The 21,951-nt window shown below is 44.5% G+C and overlaps 1 protein-coding gene across 1 annotated transcript in view; it reads right to left on the minus strand.

Annotated features, from left to right (window-relative positions):
• Positions 1–21,951, minus strand: part of LOC144672871 (SCO-spondin-like) — a 152,167-nt gene that overhangs the window by 79,571 nt on the left and 50,645 nt on the right. Inside the window, exon 5 of the mRNA XM_078534861.1 lies at positions 6,690–6,817. Coding sequence (XP_078390987.1) covers positions 6,690–6,817 — 128 coding nt within the window. The remainder of the gene's footprint in view (positions 1–6,689; positions 6,818–21,951) is intronic.

The raw sequence follows: 21,951 nt of genomic DNA on the forward strand, positions 1-21,951 counted from the left end.
AATCATCGGCTTACACTTTGTCTCATTATAATTTCTATATCTTTAGACATCCAGTGAGCTCTAACTTTGAAAGTTCTTCCTGTTGCCTTATGGTAATGTGTCTACTCTGTACCCACACGATCTCTGCATTATTGATCATTTACTATTTTTCCAATTATTGACTCCAATCGACTTGAACCAAATCCCTTTTAGGCTCATTAAAATTAACTATTTTCACACTTGTTTCTTCCTTATTCCTTTCCAAATCCAAATGATACTATGTTCACTGTTTCCCTAATGGCAATCCTAATGATATGGTGATCACTGTTTTATTTTATTCATTCACGGGATGTGGGCTTCGCTGGCTGGGCCAACATTAATTGCCCGTCCCTATTTGCCCTTGAGAAGGTGGTGGTGAGCTGCCTTCTTGACCCGCTGCAGTCCATGTGGCGTAGGTACATCCACAGTGCTGTTAGGGAGGGAGTTCCAGGATTTTGACCCAGCGACAGTGAAGGAATGGTGATATTTTCCAAGTCAGGATGGTGAGTGACTTGGAGGGGAACTTCCAAGTGGTGGTGCTCGCATCTATCTGCTGCTCTTGTCCTTCTAGATGGTAGTAGTCATGGGTTTGGAAGGTGCTGTCGAAGGAGCCTTGGTGAATTCCTGCAGTGCATCTTGTAGATGGTACACACACTGCTGCTACTGTGCGTCAGTGGTGAAGAGAGTGAATGTTTGTGGATGTGGTGCCAATCAAACGGGCTGTTTTGTCCTGGACGGTGTCAAGCTTCTTAAGTGATGTAGGAGCAGCACTCATCCAGGCAAGTGGGGAGTATTCCATCACATTCCTGACTTGTGCCTTGTAGATGGTGGATAGGCTTTGGGGAGTCAGGAGGTGAGTTACTCGTCACAGGATTCCGAGTGTCTGACTTGCTCTTGTAGCCACAGTATTTATATGGCTAGTCCAGTTCAGTTTCTGGTCAATGGTAACCCCCAGGATGTTGATGGTGGGGGATTCAGTGATGGTGATGCCATTGAACATCAAGGGGCGGTGGTTAGATTCTCTCTTGTTGGAGATGGTCATTGCCTGACACTTATGTAATGCGAATGTTACTTGCCACTTATCAGCCCAAGCCTGGATATTGTCCGGGTCTTGCTGCATTTGGACATGGACTGTTTCAGTATCTGAGGAGTCGCGAATGGTGCTGAACATTGTGCAATCATCAGCGAACATCCCCACTTCTGACCTTATGATGGAAGGAAGGTCATTGATGAAGCAGCTTAAGATGGTTGGGCCGAGGACATTACCCTGAGGAACTCCTGCAGTGATGTCCCGGAGCTGAGATGACTGACCGCCAACAACCACAACCATCTTCCTTTGTGCTCGGTATGACTCCAACCAGCGGAGAGTTTCCCCCTGATTCCCATTGACTCCAGTTTTGCTCGGGCTCCTTGATGCCACACTCGGTCAAATGCTGCCTTGATGTCAAGGGCAGTCACTCTCACCTCACCTCGGGAGCTCAGCTCTTTTGTCCACATTTGAACCAAGGCTGTAATGAGGTCAGGAGCTGAGTGACCCTGGCAGAACCCAAACTGGGTGCCAGTGAGCAGGTTATTGTTAAGCAAGTGCTGCTAGATAGCACTGTGGATGACCCCTTCCATTACTTTACTGATGATGGAAAGTAGACTGATGGGAGAAGTAATTGGCTGGGTTGGATTTGTCCTGCTTTTTGTGTACAGGGAACACCTGGGCAATTTTCCACATAGCCGGGTAGATGCCAGTGTTGTAGCTTGGCTAGGGGCGCGGCAAGTTCTTGAGCCGTAATGGCAGTCCAAATGATACGGTGATTACTGTCTCCCTGAGGGCAGTTATGTGGGAAGGTTTAGCTGAGCTGGAAAACCAGGCATCATCTCATTCAACAGGTTGAAGGGGATAAAAGATCTACTGCTGCTCCTTGTTATTGTGTTCTTAAATGCTCCACCACTGAAACCTGCTCCACTTGCCCCACTTCATTCCCCTCATCTACATCCAGTACTGCTTCCTTCCTCAAGGCAAAGTACTGGGGAATGCTGGAAATCTGAAATAAAAACTAAAAAGGCTCAGTAGGTCTGTAGAGAGAGAAACAGACAATGTTTCAGATCGAGCTGGAAACATACTGAACATACAAACCTAAGAATTAGGGGCAGGAGCAGGCCATTCAGCCCCTCAAAGTGCGTCCTGCAGTCAGCATCGCTGTGAAGCAGTCTGGGAAGAATGTCCTGCAGTCAGCATCACAGTCTGCACTGGAGTGCTGCTTTGGGGGTTAGGAGAGGAGGGAACGAGGTGATCCTTTGAGTACCGTGAGTATGGTTGGGTAAGTATTTACTACTTTTATTGCTTATAGTTTTTAAGGTCTTATTTTGTGGCTCATTATTTGTAAGGGTTATATTCTGTAACAACGAGGAACAGGGAAGAAGGGCCCTAGAGTAATTGATATTATTTGATATTAAGTATCTTCCAAAAGGTTTAATTTAATTTAAAGGGGTAAGTCATGGCAGGAGAACTCAAAGCCGTCATGTGCTCCTCCTGCTCTATGTGGGAAACCAGGAACATTTCCAGTGCTGGGGGCCAGCATGTGTGCGGGAAGTTTCTCCAGCTGCAGCTCCTGGAAGCCCGGGTGTCGGAGCTGGACCAGCGGATGTGGAGCATCCGCAAGGCGGAGAGTATTGTGGATAGCACGTATAGAGAGGTGGTCACACCGCAGGCTAAGAGTCCACAGGCAGGAAGGGAATGGGTGACCACCAGGCAGAGCAAGAGGACTAGGCAGGCAGTGCAGGAATCTCCTGTGGCTATTCCCCTGCAAACAGATATACCGCTTTGGATACTGTTGAGGGGAATGGCCTCTCAGGGGAAAGCAGCAACAGCCAAATTTATTGCACCACGGTTGGCTCTGCTGCACAGGGGAGGAGTAAAAAGTGCGGGAATGCAGTAGTTATAGGGGATTCAATTGTAAGGGGTTTCTGTGGCTGCAAACGAGACTCCAGGATGGTATGTTGCCTCCCTGGTGCTAGGGTCAAGGATGTCTGAGTGGTTAGAGGACATTTTGAAGGGGGAGGGTGAACAGCCAGTGGTCGTGGTACACATTGGTACAAACCACATAGGTAAAAAAAAGGGATGAGGTCCTAAAAGCAGAATTTAGGGAGTAAGGAAGTAAGTTGAAAAGTAGGACCTCAAAAGGTAGTGAACTCAGGATTGCTACCAGTGCCATGTGCTAGTCAGAGTAGAAATAGGATATACTGGATGAATACGTGGCTGAAGAGATGGTGTAAGGGGGAGGATTCAGATTCCTGGGACATTGGGACCGGTTCTGGGGGAGGTGGGACCAGTATAAACTGGACAGGTTACACCTGGGCAGGACCAGGACTGATGTCCTAGGGGGAATATTTGCTAGAGTGGTTGGGGAAGGTTTCAACTAAAATGGCAGGGGGATGGGAACCTATGCAAGGAGTCAGAGGAGGGAGAATCAAGGACAAGAACAAAAGACAGAAAGGGGAATAAGAAAAGTGATTGTCAGAGAAATCAAGGGCAAGAATCAAACAGGGCCTCAGTGAAAAATAGTGGGAACGGGACAAGTAATGTTAAAAAGACAAGCCTTAAGGCTTTGTGCCTTACTGCGAGGAGCATTCACAATAAAGTGGATGAATTAACCATGCAAATAGATGTAAACAGGTATGATATAGTCGGGATTACAGAGACATGGCTGCAGGGTGACCAGGGATGGGAACTGAACATCCAGGGGTATTCAGTATTTAGGAAGGACAGACAAAAAGGAAAAGGTGGTGGAGTTGCATTGCTGGTTAAAGAGAAAATTAACCCAATAGTGAGGAAAGATATTAGCTCCGACGACGTGGAATCTGTATGGGTAGAGCTGAGAAACACGAAGGAGCAAAAAGCGTTAGTGGGGGTTGTATATAGACTCCCAAACAGAGCTGGTAATGTTGGGAATGGCATTAAACAGGAAATTAGAGATGCATGCAATAAAGGAATATCTGTAATTATGGGTGACTTTAATATGCATATAGATTGGGCAAATCAAATTAGTAACAATACCGTAGAGGAGGAATTCCTGGAGTGAATACGGGATGTTTTTCTGGACCAATACGTTGAGGAACCAACTAGAGAATAGGCCATCCTAGACTGGGTATTGTGTAATGAGAAAGGAATAACTGGCAATCTAGTTGTGCGAGGCCCCTTGGGGATGAGCAACCATAATATGATAGAATTCTTCATCAAGATGGAGAGTGACGTAGTTGATTCTGAGACTAGGGACCTGAATCTTAACAAAGGAAACTACAATGGTATGAGGTGTGAGTTGGCTCTGATGGATTGGGAAATGCTACTTAAAGGGATGATGGTGGATAGGCAATGGCAAACATTCAAAGCGCGCATGGATGAACTGCAACAATTGTTTATTCCTGTCTGGCGCAAAAGTAAAACAGGAAAGGTGGCCAAACCATGGTTTACAAGGGAAATTAGAGATAGTATTAGATCCAAGGAAGAGGCATACAAATTGGTCAGAAAAAACAACAGACCTGAGGATTGGAAGCAGTTTAGAATTCAGCAAAGGAGGATCAAGGGATTGATTAAGAAGGGGAGAATAGAGTACGAGAGTAAGCTTGCAGGGAACACAAAAACTGACTCTACAAGTTTCTATAGGTATGTGAAGAGAAAAAGATTGGTGGACAAATGTAGGTCCCTTACAGTCTGAAACAGGGTAATTTATAATGGGGAACAAAGAAATGGCTGACCAACTAAATAAATACTTTGGTTCTGTCTTCACAAAGGAGGACACTAACAATATATCAGAAATGTTGGGGAACACAGGGTTTAGTGAGAGGGAGGAACTGAAAGAAATCAGTATTTGTATGGAAATGGTGTTGGAGAAATTGATGGGATTGAAGGCCGATAAATCCCCAGGGCCTGATAATCTACATCCCAGAGTACTTAAGGAAGTGGCCCTAGAAATAGTGGATGCATTGGTGGTCATCTTCCGAGATTCTATAGACTCTGGAACAGTTCCTACAGATTGGAGGGTAGCTAAGGTAACCCCACTATTTAAAAAGGGAGGTAGAGAGAAAACAAGGAATTATAGACCAGTCAGCCTGACATCGGTAGTGGGGAAAACTCTAGAGGCCATTATAAAAGATTTAATAGCTAAGCACATGGAAAACAGTGGCAGAATTGGACAGAGTCAGCATGGATTTACGGATTTTCATGGATTGAGTTCAACAATTTTAGATCATGAACTCTCTCCTCCATCCCCACCCTCTTTCCGATCCCCCCCCTTTTTTCCCCAATAATTTATATAGATTTTTCTTTTCCCACCTATTTCCATTATTTTTAAATGTATTTCCATCCATTGTTTTATCTCTACCTTTTAGCCTTTTTCGATTCCTTCACCCCACCCCACCCTCACTAGGGCTATCTGTACCTTGCTCGTCCTGCTTTCTACCCTTAATTAGCACATTCCTTAGAAAATATCACCACCTTCAACACCTCTTTGTCCTTTTGTCTGTGACATCTTTTGGTTATCTCCACCTATCATTGGCCCTTTATCCAGCTCTACTTGTCCCACCCCCCTCTTAAACCAGCTTATATTTCACCTCTCTTCTATTTTTACTTAGTTCTGTTGAAGGGTCATTTGGACTCGAAACGTTAACTGTGTTCCTCTCCGCAGATGCTGCCAGACCTGCTGAGTTTTTCCAGGTATTTTTGTTTTTGTTTTGGATTTACGAAAGGATTATATTCATCCAACTCAATAACCTGCTCCCGCTTTCTCCCCATATCCTTTGATCCCTTTCGCCCCAAGAGCTATATCTAACTCCTTCTTGAAAACATACAATGTTTTGGTCTCAACTACTTTCTGTGGTAACGAATTCCACAGGCTCACCACTCTCTGGGTGAAGAAATTTCTCCTCATCTCAGTCCTAAATGGTCTACCCCATATCCTCAGACTGTGACCCCTGGTTCTGGACTCCCCCACCATCGGGAACATCCTTCCTGCATCTACCCTGTCTAGTCCTGTTAGAATTTTATAGGTTTCTATGAGATCCCCCCTCATATTTCTGAACTCCAGCGAATATAATCCTAACCGACTCAATCTCTCCTCATATGTCAGTCCCGCCATCCCAGGGATCAGTCGGGTAAACCTTCGCTGCACTCCCTCTATAGCAAGTACATCCTTCCTCAGATAAGGAGACCAAAACTGCACACAATATTTCAGGTGTGGTCTCACCAAGGCCCTGTACAAATGCAGCAAGACATCCCTGCTCCTGTACTCGAATCCTCTCACTATGAAGGCCATACTACATGCCATACTCTCAGGCACAGGTAATGTGTCCTTCCCATCTTACTTTGCTTTCTATTTCTCCCTGACTGATCTTTCTTTTCCTATCAACAGTCCACCTATTGGTTAGTTTGTATTCAACTTGGAGTAGCCACTGATCAATGACTTAACCAATGAACAAAGGCAAACAATTAGCATCTTTATGTAAGTAAGGCACACAGGCTGAGATGAACAAACACATCTGAACAGTTGGGGGAGAAATAAAATACCAATTTACCAGTCAATGTGGGCACAGGCAAAGAACAAACAGAATTACCTGTTCCAGGTAACATTAGAAGACAAACATGTTCACCTGTCCAGTAGGTCTTGGAGAACCAATAGACTAACCTTCCCAGGTGGGCAAAGGCATCCAGGCTCACAGGCTTCCTGTTGACACTGTGTTTCAGGCTGAAGGTCGGAGCAGCTTCGAGGGCAGATGTTGGCACAGATGCTGAAGACTTGGTTTTCTGGACAACCTGGGAAAACAGTTGAATAGATGTTAAAGAAACACTATTGTAATGTAAAACTCTACCGCAGTAAAGCTATCAAATCTTTACTGCACTGGAATTATAGAATGAAACACAGCTTGTGTTTAAACAGTGATTATAAATATACCAAGGTGCTTCATTGGAGCATTATAAATCAAACAATTGACACCAAGCCTCATAAAAGAGATATTAGGTTAGATATTCAAAAACGTGGCCAAAGAGTTAGGTAATAAGCAGGAATAAGAGGTAAAGTTCAGAGAGGTTTAGGGATGAGAATTCCAGAGCTTGGGGTCCATAGCCACCAATGGTGCAGCAATTAAAATAGGGATGCTCAAGATGGTCAAATTAAAGGAGCACTGATTAACTCGGAGGGTTGTGGGGCTTGGAGAGATTACAGAGATAGGGAGGTGTGAGGCACATAGAAACAACAATGATGTTGTGGTCACTTTGAGAAACGGACCACAGGAGTCTCAGGTACAGGTCACGATCGTTTATTCGAGAAATTGCAAGAGAGAACCATCTCAATGCAGCTTGAGATAGCACTCTGCTAAATTACAAGTGTTCAACATATTTATACATTATTGGTCACGTACAAGAACAGTTTCCAGATTCCGATCTCGTCAACATATAGGTTTACATTAAACATACATCTCTGGTAACAGGTACATGCATCATACGTCCCTATTTGTTTTCACCTAGGCAGAGACCTTCCCTCTTGCCCAAACTAGGACCATCTGTTCTTCCCCTATCTGTTGAAGAGCACACTTAATCTTAGTTGTTATTGTCATCCTCTGACTCCAGTCTGGCTCCCAAGGCCTTTCTGTTGTTTGCAGACCCTAAGGCTGTGCAAGGTTCAACTGGTAACCTTTAACTGTTAATGTGCTTGGTAGTCCTGGTCGCCTGGAGATTTTAAGTAATTCATTCCCTTTCAATAAATTCTCCCTTACCATAAATTCTTACTTACTTTCTTCCCCCTAACAAATGAACATTTTAAAACGGAGGCATTACTTAACTGGGAGCTAATGTAGGTCAGCAAACTTGGTGCAAGGAAGGACATAGGCAGCAGGTTTTGTTGACTTCTGGACAATAGAGTTTAGAATATGGGAGACCAGCCAGGACTGCACTGAAATAGTCAAGTTTAGAGATAGCAAAGGGGTGGATGAGGGTTTCAGCAGCAGGTGAGTGTAGATGTACACTTGGACCTGGGTGTCCTTGTCCATAAGTCACTGAAAGCTAACATGCCGGTGCAGCAGCAATTAGGAAGCTAATGGAATGTTAGCCTTTATCACAAGAGGATTTGAGTACAGGAGTAGTGAAGTATTGCTTCAATTGTATAGAAGCTTAGTTAGGCCACACCTGGAGTACTGTGTGCAGTTTTGGTCCCCTTACCTCAGAAAGGACATTATATACACAGAGGGAGTGGGATGAAGGCTCACCAGACTTGTTCCGGGGATGGTGGGAATATCTTATGAAGCGAGATTGGGGAAACTGGGCCTGTATTCCCTAGAGTTTTGAAGAATGAGAGGTGATCTCATTGAAACCTACAAAATACTTAATGCGGTAGACAGGGTAGATGCAGGTAAGATGTGTCCCCTGGTTGTGGAGTATAGAACCAGGGGACACAATCTCAAAATAAGGGGGAAGCCACTTAGGACCAAGATGAGGAGAAGAGAATCTTTTTTGCTCAGGGGGTTGTGAATCTTTGGAATTCTCTACTCCAGAGGCCTGTGGAAGCTCAGTCATCGAGTATGTTTAAAGTAGAAATTGATAGATTTCTGATTAACAGTAACATAAAGGGTTCTGGGGATAGTGTGTGTAAAAGGCTTTGAAGCGTTTGATCGGCCATGATCGTACTGAATAGCAGAGCAGGCTCGACGGGCTGAATGGCCTCCTCCTGTTGCTATGTTTCTATGAACTAAGACAGGGCTGGAGTCAGGCAATGACATGGAACATTTTGAGCGATGGCATTGATATGTGGTCAGACCTCACCTCGTGGTCAAATATAGAATCATTGAATTGTAGAATAATGGAGTGATGACAGAAAAGAAAGAGGTCATTCAGCCCACTGAGACCAGGTCAGCTTTTTGCAGAGCAACTCAGCGAGTCCTACTGTCCCACTCTGTCCTCTAGCCTTAGAAATATTTTGTCTTCATGTGCTTATCCAATTCCTTTTGTAAGCCTTGATTGAACCTGCCTCCACCCACCACACTCTCAGACAGTGCATTCCACATCCGAACTATGTATGTGTAAAAACAGTTTTTCCGACTGTCACCACTGGCTCTTTTGTGAATCACCTTAAATTATAGTCCTCTGGTTCTCTTCTGATAATGTCAAGAGTTTTTCCCCTATCTACTCTGTACAGACCCCTCCTGATTTTGAATAGCTCTCAGCCTTCTCTTCTCTATGATTTAATGAAGAGCGCTGCCGGGTATTATTCACAATAAGAGGTTGTGGTGGAAGAATTAATCCAGGCTGGTCTTTTGGTTAAACCTGGTTTATTTTTAGGGCAGCTCCTCAGTGTTAGTGACTTCCACACAAAGTGTTCCAGCTGGATCTTTTTATTGTGTTTCGATGGATAACCAATGCTCGTCACCTGTTTAACTAGCAATTGTCTTTAACAAGGTGATTGCCGGGCAGTGTGATTCTTTATACATTGACAGATTCCCCTCTTTTCTTTTACATTGAAAAAAAACTTAAAGAACATTAAAAAAACAGAAGGAAATAATGTCACGTATTTACCAAATATATATGTAAACAATTATAAAACAAAAAAGTTTTATCATTGCATCATTATAACATAAGACAACCTCTTCCAATACATTTAATAATTTCTTAGACCAGGCACTTCTTTTTCTAAAACATTGTGAAAAAATGGGTTGACACAAGTCACCAACTATCTTAGAGATCTCTCTCCTCTAACATTTTTATGCTGACTCAGTCTATTCATAGCCTTTTTTCAGTGACACTATTTGTGGAATGAATTTTATCCCAAAGAGACCACTTATCAACATAACATTCTATGGGCAAACATTTCCCACATTGCCCCTTATAATCTTCTATACCTCGATCAGGTCGCCCCTCAGCCTTCTCTGCTCCAACGAAAACAACCCAAGTCTATCCAACCTCTCTTCATAACTTAAATGTTTCATCCCAGGCAACATCCTGGTGAATCTCCTCTGCACCCCCTCCAGTGCAATCACATCCTTCCTATAATGTGGCGACCAGAACTGCACACAGCACTCCAGCCGTGGCCTCACCAAGGTTCTACACAACTCCAATATGACCTCCCTACTTTTGTAATCTATGCCTCGATTGATAAAGGCAAGTGTCCCATTTGCCTTTTTCACCACCCCACTAACATGCCCCTTCGCCTTCAGAGATCTATGGACACGCACACCAAGGTCCCTTTGTTCCTCAGAACTTCCTAGTGTCATGCCATTCATTGAATACTTCCCTGTCAAATTACTCCTTCCAAAGTGTATCACCTCAAACTTTTCAGGATTAAATTCCTCCTGCCACTTATCTGCCCATTTGACCATCCCGTCTATATCTTCCTATAGCCCAAGACACTCAACCTCACTGTTAACCACCCGGCCAATCTTTGTGTCATCCGCAAACTTACGAATCCTATCCCCCACATAGTCATCTACGTCGTTTATATAAATGACGAATAGTAGGGGACCCAGCACAGATCCCTGTGGAACGCCACTGGACAAAGCCATGCTGACTATCCCTGATCAAACCTTGCCTCTCCAAGTGGAGATAGATACTCTCCTTCAGAACTTTCTCCAATAGTTTCCCTACCACTGACGTGAGACTCACTGGCCTGTAGTTTCCTGGCTTATCTCTGCAACCCTTCTTAAATAGCAGAACCACATTAACTGTTCCCCAGTCCTCTGATACCTTCCCCGTGGCCAGAGAGGAATTAAAAATTTGGGTCAGAGCCCCTGCGATCTCCTCCCTTGACTCCCTCAGCAGTCTGGGACACAAATCATCCGGACCTGGAGATTTGACCACTTTTAAGCCTGCCAACACCTCCAATACCTTGTCACTCCCTATATCAATTTGCTCAAGAACCTCGCAGTCTCTCTCCCCGAGTTTGATATCTTCATCCTCATTCTCTTGGGTGAAGACGGACATGAAGTATTCATTCAACACTCTAGTGATGTCCTCTCGCTCCACCCATAGATTGCCCCCTTGGTCCCTTAATGGCCCTATTCTTTCCCTGGTTCTCCTCTTCCCATTGATATACTTATAGAATATCTTGGGATTTTGCTGACTTTTACCAGCCAGAGCTTTCTCATATCCCCTCTTTGCTCTTCTAATTGCTTTCTTAAGCTCCACCCTGCACTTTCTGTACTCCACTAATGCTTCTGCTGATTTGCTTCTCTTGTACCTGCTAAAAGCCTTTCTTTTCCTTCTCATCGTATCCTGAATATCTCTGGTCATCCATGGTTCTCTGGCCTTGTTACTCCTTCCTATCACCCTAGAGGGAACATGTTGAGACTGTACTCTCCCTATTTCCTTTTTGCACACCCCCCACTGTTCTTCTGGAGAGGACTCTTTAACTAATAATGCAACACCTCCTCCTTTTTTACCCCCTCCCCCGTCTTGCCTGAAGATTCTATATCTCGGAATATTGAACTGTCAATCCTGCCCTTCCCTCATCCATGTCTCAGTGATGGCTGCTGTATCACAATTCCACATGTCAATCCTCATCCTTAACTCCGCCGTTTTACCTGTAATACTCCTGGCATTAAAGTAGAGGCCATCCAACCTTGCCTTACTCCCTTGAAGCTTAATGTAGCTGTACTCCCTCTGACTTGATTGTTTTACTGTATTATGATGTGTCCTTATTCTGCTAACATTCTGTGTGCCCTCCCCCTGCCAAATTAGTTTAAACTCCTCCCAACAGCACCAGCAAACCCGCCCGCAAGGATGTTAGTCCCCCTCTGGTTCAGATGTAGACCATCCCGCTTGTACAGGTCCCACCTTCCCCAGAAACGGTCCCAGTGATCCAGGAATCTAAAACCCTCCCTCCTGCACCCACTCTTAAACCACGTATTCATCTGCGCTATTCTCCTATTCTGAGCTCGCTAGTACGCGGCACTGGGAGTAATCCAGAGATTACAACCCGAGAGGTCTTGCTTTTTAGTCTACTGCCTAACTCACTGAATTCTTCATGCAAGACCTCATCCCTCTTTCTACCTATGTCATTGGTACCAACATGTACCATGACCTCTGCCTTATCACCCTCCCCCTTCAGGATGCCCTGCAGCCGTTCAGTGACATCCCGGACCCTGGCACAAAGAAGGCAGCATACCATCCTGGAGTCACGTTGACGGCTACAGTAGCGCCTATCTGTTCCCCTGACTATAGAATCCCCTATTACTATTGCTCTTCCTCTCTTCCTCCCCTCCTGTACAGACAGGCTGCTTGTGGTGCCAGAAGCTTGGCTCTGTCTGCATTCCCTGGAGGAACCAGCGCCCTCATCAGCCTCCAAAATGGAATACCGATTTGCGAGCGGGACCCCAGGGGACTGTGGAACTACCTGCCTGTTTCTCTTGGACTGCCTGGTGGTCACCCATTCCCTTCCTTCCTCAAGTCCCTTCATCTGCGGTTTGACCACCTCTCTAAACGTGCTATCCATGATGCTCTCAGACTCGCAGATGCTCCACAGTGTCCCCAGCCGCCATTCTAACTCTAAAACCCAAGCTTACAGGAGCTGCAGTTGGCCACACTTCCTGCACACAGTTCCTGCGCACATGCTGGTCCCGGACACAGGAAATGTTCCCAGCTTCCCACATGGAGCACGGCTTTGAGCTCTCCTGCCATGACCTATCCCTTTACATTAAACGTTTTAAATCAATTACTCTAGGGACCATCTTTCCTGATCCTCATACTACAGAATATACAAACTATAATCCACAAAAAGACCTTAAACTATAAGTGATAAAGGTAGTAAATACTTTCCCAACCTTACCCACTACTTACCAGTCACTCCTTTCTCTTGTAGCCTCTACAGCTACAGCAGGGCAAGACTACTGTCTGAAGATTTGAGAAGTTGGATTGCAAAGAAAAAATGCAAAGAGCCCCTCTTCCCCTCTGCACCAAATTCCCACTGTGCACCAAATTGCCAATATCCACACTCACTCTGGCTGTGTCTCACTCAGGATGAGGTCTCTCCCCTGCTCGTGTGCAAGCACCAGTACTAGGTGATTCATTAAATGCAAGATTTAGTGGGCCTTATGGGATTGAAAAGAAATTGAGTGAAGTAAATTACTTAATGAATATTTCAGATAGAATTAAGAAGCAGAGGGTGAGTCATGTAAATATACTTAAAAAGTACATTGACCAGGAAGAGGAACAAAAACAGGTATTAGTGATGGTGGATGATGAGAAAGATGTAGAAGTGCAGGATTCTGAAATCGATTTTCCTCTAATCACATTGGATAATGAGGGGGTGCTTGAAAATTTTAATTAAATACTGAGTTACCTTTCAAGCAAGTGTCAAAATGATTTGGAAAAGCTATTGCAGTCACACAAATCTATTTGTGGAAATAAAGCATTTAGCTTTACATGATGTATGTATTAACATGCCATCTTCAATAAGGCAACAACCTTATAGATTAAATCTGGCCAAGTTGTCACAGGTATAAGTGTGTAAAATTAAAGCACATGGGATTGGGAGTAGTGTATCGAGATGGATAGAAAACTGGTTGGCAGACAGGAAACAAAGAGTAGGAATTTGATTGAATTCTTTGAGGAAGTGACAAGAAGGGTTGATGAAGGTAGTGCAGTGGATGTTGTGTACATGGATTTTAGCAAGGCATTTGACAAGGTCCCACATGGCAGATTGGTCAGGAAAGTAAAAGCCCATGAGATTCAGGGTAATGTGGCAAACTGGATAAAAGGTTGGCTTTGTACCAGGAAACAAAGGGTAATGGTCGATGGATGCCCTTGCGAATGGAAAGTTGTCTCAAGTGGTGTTCCACAGGGCTTGGTGTTGGGACCCTTGCTGTTTGTGTTATATATTAACGATTTGGACGTGAACGTGGGGGGCACGATTGGGAAATGTGCAGATGACACAAAGATTGGCCGAGTAGCAGATAGTGTAAAGGATAACCATAATCTCCAAAACGATATAGATGGGTTGGTGGAGTGGGCGGTAAAGTGGCAGATGGATTTTAACATAGAGAAGTGTGAGGTCATACATTTAGGGAGGTCAAACAGTTACAGGGATTACAAAATAAATGGGAATATACTAAGAGGGGTAGATAAAGTGCGAGATCTTGGCGTACAAGTACACAGGTCCCTGAAGGCAGCAGTTCAAGTAGACAAGGTTGTAAAGAAGGCATATGGAATGCTCTCCTTCATTGGCAGAGGTATAGAATATAAAAGTAAGGATATAATGTTGGAATTGTATAAAACACTGGTGAGGCCACAACTGGAGTATTGTGTCCAATTCTGGTCACCACATTACAGGAAGGACATAATAGCTCTGGAGAGAGTGCAGAGGAGGTTTACAAGAATGTTGCCAGGGCTAGAAAAGTGTAGCTACGAGGAGAGATTGGGTCAGTTGGGGTTATTTTCCTTGGAACAAAGAAGGCTGAGAGGTGACTTGGTTGAGGTGTACAAAATTATGAGGGGAACAGATAGAGTGGACAGGATAAAATTGTTTCCCTTGGTGGAGAATTCTAGAACCAGGGGACATAGATTCAAGATAAATGGCAGAAGGTGTAGGGGGGACATGAGGAAGAACTTTTTTATGCAGAGGGTAGTGGGTGTCTGGAATGCGCTGCCCAAGTTGGTGGTAGAGGCAGAAACTCTAAACTCTTTTAAAAAGTACCTGGATCTGCACCTTAAGTGCTGTAAACTGCAGGGCTATGGGCCAGGTTCAGGAAGGTGGGATTAGAAGAGGCACCTGGGTGTCCTCGGGCTGGCATGGACAAGATGGGCCGAATGGCCTTCTTCTGTGCTGTAACTTTTCTATGGTTCTATGGTTCTAATAAACGGGTCTTTTTCCGAATGGCAGGCAGTGACTAGTGGGGTACCGCAGGGATCGGTGCTGGGACCCCAGCTATTCACAATATATATTAATGATTTAGATAAGGGAACTAAATGTAATATCTACAAATTTGCAGATGATACAAAGCTGGGTGGGAAGGTGAGCTGTGAGGAGGATGCAGAGATGCTTCAGTGTGATTTGGACAAGCTGAGCGAGTGGGCAAGTGCATGGCAGATGCAGAAAAATGTGGATAAATGTGAGGTTATCCACTTTAGTGGCAAAAACAGGAAGGCAGATTATTATCTGAATGGTTATAAATTGAGAGAGGGCAATGTGCAATGAGACCTGGCTGTCCTTGTACACCAGTTGTTGAAGGTAAGCATGCAGGTGCAGCAGGCGGTAAAGAAGGCAAATGGTACGTTGGCCTTCATTGCCAGAGGATTCGAGTACAGGAGCAGGGATGTCTTGCTGCAATTATACAGGGCCTTGGTGAGACCACACCTGGAATATTGTGTGCAGTTTTGGTCTCCTTATTTGAGAAAGGATGTTCTTGCTATAGAGGGAGTGCAGAGAAGATTTACCCGACTGATTCCTGGGATGGCGGGACTGACATATGAGGAGAGATTGAGTCGGTTAGGATTATATTCGCTGGAGTTCAGAAGAATAAGGGGGGATCTCATAGAAACCTATAAAATTCTAACAGGACTAGACAGGGTAGATGCAGGAAGGATGTTCCCGATGGTGGGGGAGTCCAGAACCAGGGGTCACAGTCTGAGGATACGGGGTAGACCATTTAGGACTGAGATGAGGAGAAATTTCTTCACCCAGAGAGTGGTGAGCCTGTGGAATTCGCTACCACAGAAAGTAGTTGAGGCCAAAACATTGTATGTTTTCAAGAAGGAGTTAGATATAGCTCTTGGGGCGAAAGAGATCAGAGGATATGGGGAGAAAGCGGGAGCAGGCTATTGAGTTGGATGATCAGCCATGATCATAATGAATGGTGGAGCAGGCTCGAAGGGCAGATTGGCCTACTCCTGCTCCTAGTTTCTATGTTTCTATGTTGTGTACAAAACGAAATTGATTTCATGCTTCAAAATGATATCACTGAGTTTAGTTGCAGTAACTGGAGTTTGCCTCGTGTACAGGTACCGAAACCGGATGGAACAAAGACTGTGTGTGGACTATCGAGAGGTAAATGCGGTGACGAAAGCGGATTCATATCCCATACCACGGTTGGAGGATTCCATTGAGAAAGTGGGAGAATCAAAATTTATCACAGAGATTGACTTGCTAATTGGATATAGGCAGGTACCATTGTTGGAGAGGGCAAAGGATATATTGGCTTTTGTAACACCAAGTAGACTCTATCAATTTAAAGTCATGCCACTTGGTATGAAGAATGCACCTGTGACATTTCAAAGACTGACAAACAAAGTAATTGTGGGTCTAAGCAACTGTGCTGTTTATATTGATGGTCTAATAGTTTTCAGTCAGACGTGGGAGGAGCATTTACAGCATCTGGAAGAATTATTTACTCGATTACAAGAAGCTAATTTGGTGATGAACTTGGCTAAAAGTGAGTTTGCAAAAGCGCAAGTTACGTATCTAGGCCACACCATTGGACATGGTAAGGTGGCCCCGAGAGATGTGAAAGTCAAGGCTATCGTGGATTTCCCAGTGTCTACAACAAAATGAGAAGTTTTGAGATTTCGGGGCATGAGAGTGTTTTACTGGAAATTTGTACCAAATTTTAGCCAAGTGGTTGGTCCATTGACTGAACTATTAAAAAGGAACAAGAAGTTTCAATGGACACAGGAGTGTCAGAAATCATTCGATAGTTTGAAAACTGTATTAACTATGACACCAGTTTTGGCAGTACCCAATTACGCCAAGCAATTCAAGTTGGCCATTGACGCAAGTGATATAGACATTGGGGCTGTACTGTTACAAGAAGATGAGACTGGAATTGAAAAACCGGTAGGATATTTTTCATGGAAGCTGAATGTACAACAGAGAAGATATTCAACAATCGAAAAAGAGACTTTGGGTTTGGTGTTAGCATTGCAGCATTTTGAAATTTATGTTGCAAAAAATTCATCAGAAACAAATGTTTATACAGACTATAATCCTTTGACGTTTTTGGATAAATTTTGAGACAAAAGTGCAAGGCTTTTCAGATGGAGTCTATTATTACAACCATTTAATCTACATATAAATATTGCTGGAAGAGAGAATCTGTTCACAGATGTGTAATCAAGAGTTTGAAGCTTAAAGGAAAATTGGATATTTTTAAAACTCTGGATATTGAACTGGAGTGTTTTTTTGATACCAAGGGCTTGTGTGTGTGTATATAGTTATGTTAACGCATGCATTGGTTAATGTAATAGTATAATAAGTATAGGAGATAGTGTGAGATCGGTTATTAAAATGAAGCCGGAGGGTTTTAGATTCCTGGATCACTGGGACTGTTTCTGGGGAAGGTGGGACCTGGACAAGCGGGACGGTCTACATCTGAACCAGAGCGGGACTAACATCCTTGCGGGCGGGTTTGCTAGTGCTGTTGGGAGGAGTTTAAACTAATTCAGCAGGGGGAGGGGACACAGAATGTTAGCAGGATAGAGACACATCATAATACAGTAAAACAATCAAGTCAGAGGGAGTACAGCTGCATTAAGCTTCAAGGGAGTAAGGCAAGGCTGGATGGCCTCTACTTTAATGCCAGGAGTATTACAGGTAAAACGGATGAGTTAAGGATGAGGGTTGACTAGTGCAATTGTGATGTAAAAGCCATCACAGAGACGTGGTTGAGGGAAGGGCAGGATTGGCAGCTCAACATTCCGGGATATAGAATCTTCAGGCGAGACAGGGGAGGGGGTAAAAGAGGAGGGGGTGTTGCATTGTTAGTTAAGGAGTCAGTTACTGCAGTAAGGAGAGATGATATCTTGGAGGGGGCATCGAATGAAGCTTTGTGGGTAAAGTTTAGGAATAAAAAAGGGGCAGCCACATTATTAGGTGTTTATTATAGACCCCCAGATAGTCAGCAGGAAATTGAGGAGCAAATATGTGCACTATTTGCGGAGGTGTGTAAAAACAATAATAATAGCGTAATTATATTAGGTGATTTCAACTTTCCCAACATTAATTGGGATAGACATAGTGTTAAGGGCTTGGATGGAGTGCATTTCTTCAAATGTGTACAGGAGAACTTTTTAGGTCAATATGTAGAGGGTCCAACCAGGGACGGTGCATTGCTGGATCTAATTCTGGGGAATGAAGCCGGACAGGTGGCTGAGGTGGTGGTGGGGGAGCATTTTAGTGATAGTTAACACAACATGGTACAGTTTAAGTTTGTTATGGACAAAGAAATTGACAAATTACAAAAAAATGTTTTGGATTGGGGGAGAGTGGATTTTAGTAAAATAAGGCAGGATGTGGCCAAGGTAGACTGGGAACAGTTACTTGTGGGGAAATCTACAGAGGAGCAGTGGGGGGTGTTCAGAAAGGAAATGGGGAGGGTATAGGCTCAACATGTTCCCTCTAGGGTGATAGGAAGGAGTAACGAGCCCAGAGAACCATGGATGGCCAGAGATATTCAGGTTATGGTGAGAAAAAGAGAGGCTTTTAGCAGGTACAAGGGAAGCAAATCAACAGAGGCATTAATGGAGTACAGAAAGTGCAGGGTGGAGCTTAATAAAGCAATTAGGAGAGCAAAGAGGGGATATGAGAAAGCTCTGGCTGGTAAAAGTAGGGAAAATCCCGATATTCTATAAGTATATCAATAGGAAGAGGATAACCAGGGAAGAGTAGAGCCCATAAGGGACCAAGGGGGCAATCTATGCGTGGAGCCAGAGGATATCGCTAGAGTGTTGAATGAATACTTCACATCCATCTTCAACCAAGAGAATGAGGATGAAGGTATCGAACTTGGGAAGAGAGAGTGCAAGGTTCTTAAGCAAATTGATATAGGGAGCGACAAGGTATTGGAGGTGTTGGCAGGCTTAAAAGTGGACAAATCTCTGGGTCCCGATGATTAGTGTCCCAGACTGATGAGAGAGGTAAGGGTGTAGATTGCAGGGCCTCTGACCCAAATTTTTAATTCCTCTCTGGCCACGGGGGAGGTGCCAGAGGACTGGAGAACAGCTAATGTAGTTCCACTATTTAAGAAGGGTTGTAGAGATAAGCCAGGGAACTACAGGCCAGTGAGTCTCACGTCAGTGGTAGGGAAACTATTGGAGAAAATTCTGAAGGAGAGAATCTATCTCCACTTGGAGAGGCAAGGTTTGATCAGGGATAGTCAGCATGGCTTTGTCAGAGGGAGGTCATGCCTAACAAATTTGATTGAATTTTTTGAGGAGGTGACCAGGTGTGTAGATGAGGGTAGTGCAGTTGATGTAGTTTATATGGATTTCAGCAAAGCCTTTGACAAGGTCCCACATGGGAGACTTTTCAAGAAGGCAAATGCACATGGGATACAGGGTAATTTGATAAGGTGGATTCAAAATTGGCTTATTTGTAGGAGACGGGGGTGATGACGGAAAGATGCTTTAGTGACTGGAAGCCAGTGTCCAGTGGCGCACCACAGGGATCTGTGCTGGGTCCCCTATTATTTGTCATTTATATAAAAGACATAGATGACTATGTGGGGGGTAGGATTCGTAAGTTTGCGGATGACACAAAGATTGGCCGGGTGGTTAACAGTGAGGTCGAGTGTCTTGGGCTACAGGAAGAAATAGGCGGGATGGTAAAATAGGCAGATAAGTGGCAGATGGAATTTAACCCTGAAAAGTGTGAGGTGATACACTTTGGAAGGAGTAATTTGACAAGGAAGTATTCAATGAATGGCAGGACACTAGGAAGTTCTGAGGAACAAAAGAAGGCAGAGGGGCATGTTAGTGGGGTGGTGAAAAAGGCATATGGGACACTTGCCTTTATCAATCGAGGCATAGATTACAAAATTAGGGAGGTCATGTTGGAGTTGTATTGAACCTTGGTGAGGCCACAGCTGGAGTACTGTGTGCAGTTCTGGTCGCCACATTATAGGAAGGTTGTGATTGCACTGGAGGGGGTGCAGAGGAGATTCACCAGGGTGTTGCCTGGGATGAAACATTTAAGTTTTGAAGAGAGGTTGGATAGACTTGGGTTGTTTTCATTGGAGCAGAGAAGACTGAGGGGTGACCTGATCGACGTGTACAAGATTATGAGGGGCATGGACAGGGTGGATAGGGAGCAGCTGTTCCCCTTAGTTGAAGGGTCAGTCACAAGGAGGCATAAATTCGAGGTGAGGGGCAGGAGGCTTAGGGGGGAATGTGAGGAAAAATTTTTTTATCTAGAGGGTGGTGACAGTCTGGAATGCACTGCCTGGGAGGGTTGTAGAGGTGGGTTGCCTCACATCCTTTAAAAAGTACCTGGATGAGCACTTGGCACGTCATAACATTCAAGGCTATGGGCCAAGTGCTGGAAAATGGGATTAGGTAGGTAGGTCAGGTGTTTCTCACGTGTCAGTGCAGATTTGATGGGCCGAAGGGCCTCTTCTGCACTCTGTGATTCGGTGATTTTAGAATTATGGTGGCTCATTTTTCGATAGGGAGGGGGATGTCATGCAGCTCTTAATGTATACAATATTATTGGTAAATATTTTTCTTTTAAAATCGAGGTTTGCTCTGGTCTGTGTTAATTGGATTAAAGCCAGCTAGTCTGTGTGCTTTGATGTATATTAGTTTTGAGATGTAAACAGTGAGGTAAACAGTATATTTGCATTTTGCTGAATAGAGCATTTAAGAAGGTGAAGTCTCGCACCTAGCTAGGAGACACCAAGCAATGTTTACATTGCTCATACATTTGGGAGTAGGAGAAGGGTTTTATTGTTAGAAGAGGTGGAGTTGAAAGAGCCTGGTAACACAATGAGAATTTACATTCAAAGGGCAGACTGGGTATAACCTGAGAGGGGTTTGTGCATGCAGGGCAGAGGCGTGTAACATCTAAGCAGCTGTAAGCCTACAACTGTCTACAAAGGAAACAAAGTGAAAGGAAAAAACAAAAAGCTAAAAGCTACTGCGGATGCTGGAAATCCAAAACAAAAACAGAATTACCTGGAAAAACTCAGCAGGTCTGGCAGCATCGGCGGAGAAGAAATCAGTTAACGTTTCGAGTCTTCATGGCCCTTCGGCAGAACTGAAGCATAGTTAGAAGAAGGGAGATATATAAACTGGTTTAAGGTGGGTGGGTGGTGGGTGGTGGTGGGGGGGGGGGTAGAGAGACATTGAGGGTGTGGTGATTGTGGAGATGAGCAGATAATCAAAAGATGTCACAGACAAAAGGGTCAAAGAGGTATTGAAGGTGGTGATATTTGTCTAAGAAAAGTGCTAATTAAGAATGGAAGACAGGATACTCAAAGTACAGCTCTAGTGGGGGTGGGGTGGAAAGACTAACGAGGTTTTAGTTTTAGATTTAAAAATAATGGAAATAGGTGGGGAAAGAAGAATCTATATAAATTATTGAAAAAAAAGGCGGGGGGGTGGGGGGGAGAAACGGGGTGGGGATGGGGGGAGGGGGAGTTTAAGATCTAAAGTTGTTGAATTCAATATTCAGCCCGGAAGGCTGTAAAGTGCCTAGTCGGAAGATGAGGTGCTGTTCCTCCAGTTTGCGTTGGGCTTCACTGGAACAATGCAGCAAGCCAAGGACAGACATGTGGGCAAGAGAACAGGGTGGGGTGTTAAAATGGCAAGCGACAGGGAGGTTTGGGTCTTTCTTGCGGACAGACCGCAGGTGTTCCGCAAAACGGTCGCCCAGTTTGCGTTTGGTCTCTCCAATGTAGAGGAGACCGCATTGGGAGCAACGAATGCAGTAGACTAAGTTAGGGGAAATGCAAGTGAAATGCTGCTTCACTTGAAAGGAGTGTTTGGGCCCTTGGACGGTGAGGAGACAGGAAGTGAAGGGGCAGGTGTTGCATCTTCTGCGTGGGCATGGGGAGGTGCCATAAGTGGGGGTTGAGGAGTAGGGGGTGATGGAGGAGTGGACCAGGGTGTCCCGGAGGGAACGATCCCTACGGAATGCTGTCAGGGGGGGTGAAGGGAAGATGTGTTTGGTGGTGGCATCATGCTGGAGCTGGTGGAAA

Source organism: Cetorhinus maximus, unplaced genomic scaffold (assembly GCF_964194155.1).
Source record: "Cetorhinus maximus unplaced genomic scaffold, sCetMax3.hap1.1 HAP1_SCAFFOLD_135, whole genome shotgun sequence".
Classification (NCBI taxonomy): Eukaryota; Metazoa; Chordata; class Chondrichthyes; order Lamniformes; family Cetorhinidae; genus Cetorhinus; species Cetorhinus maximus.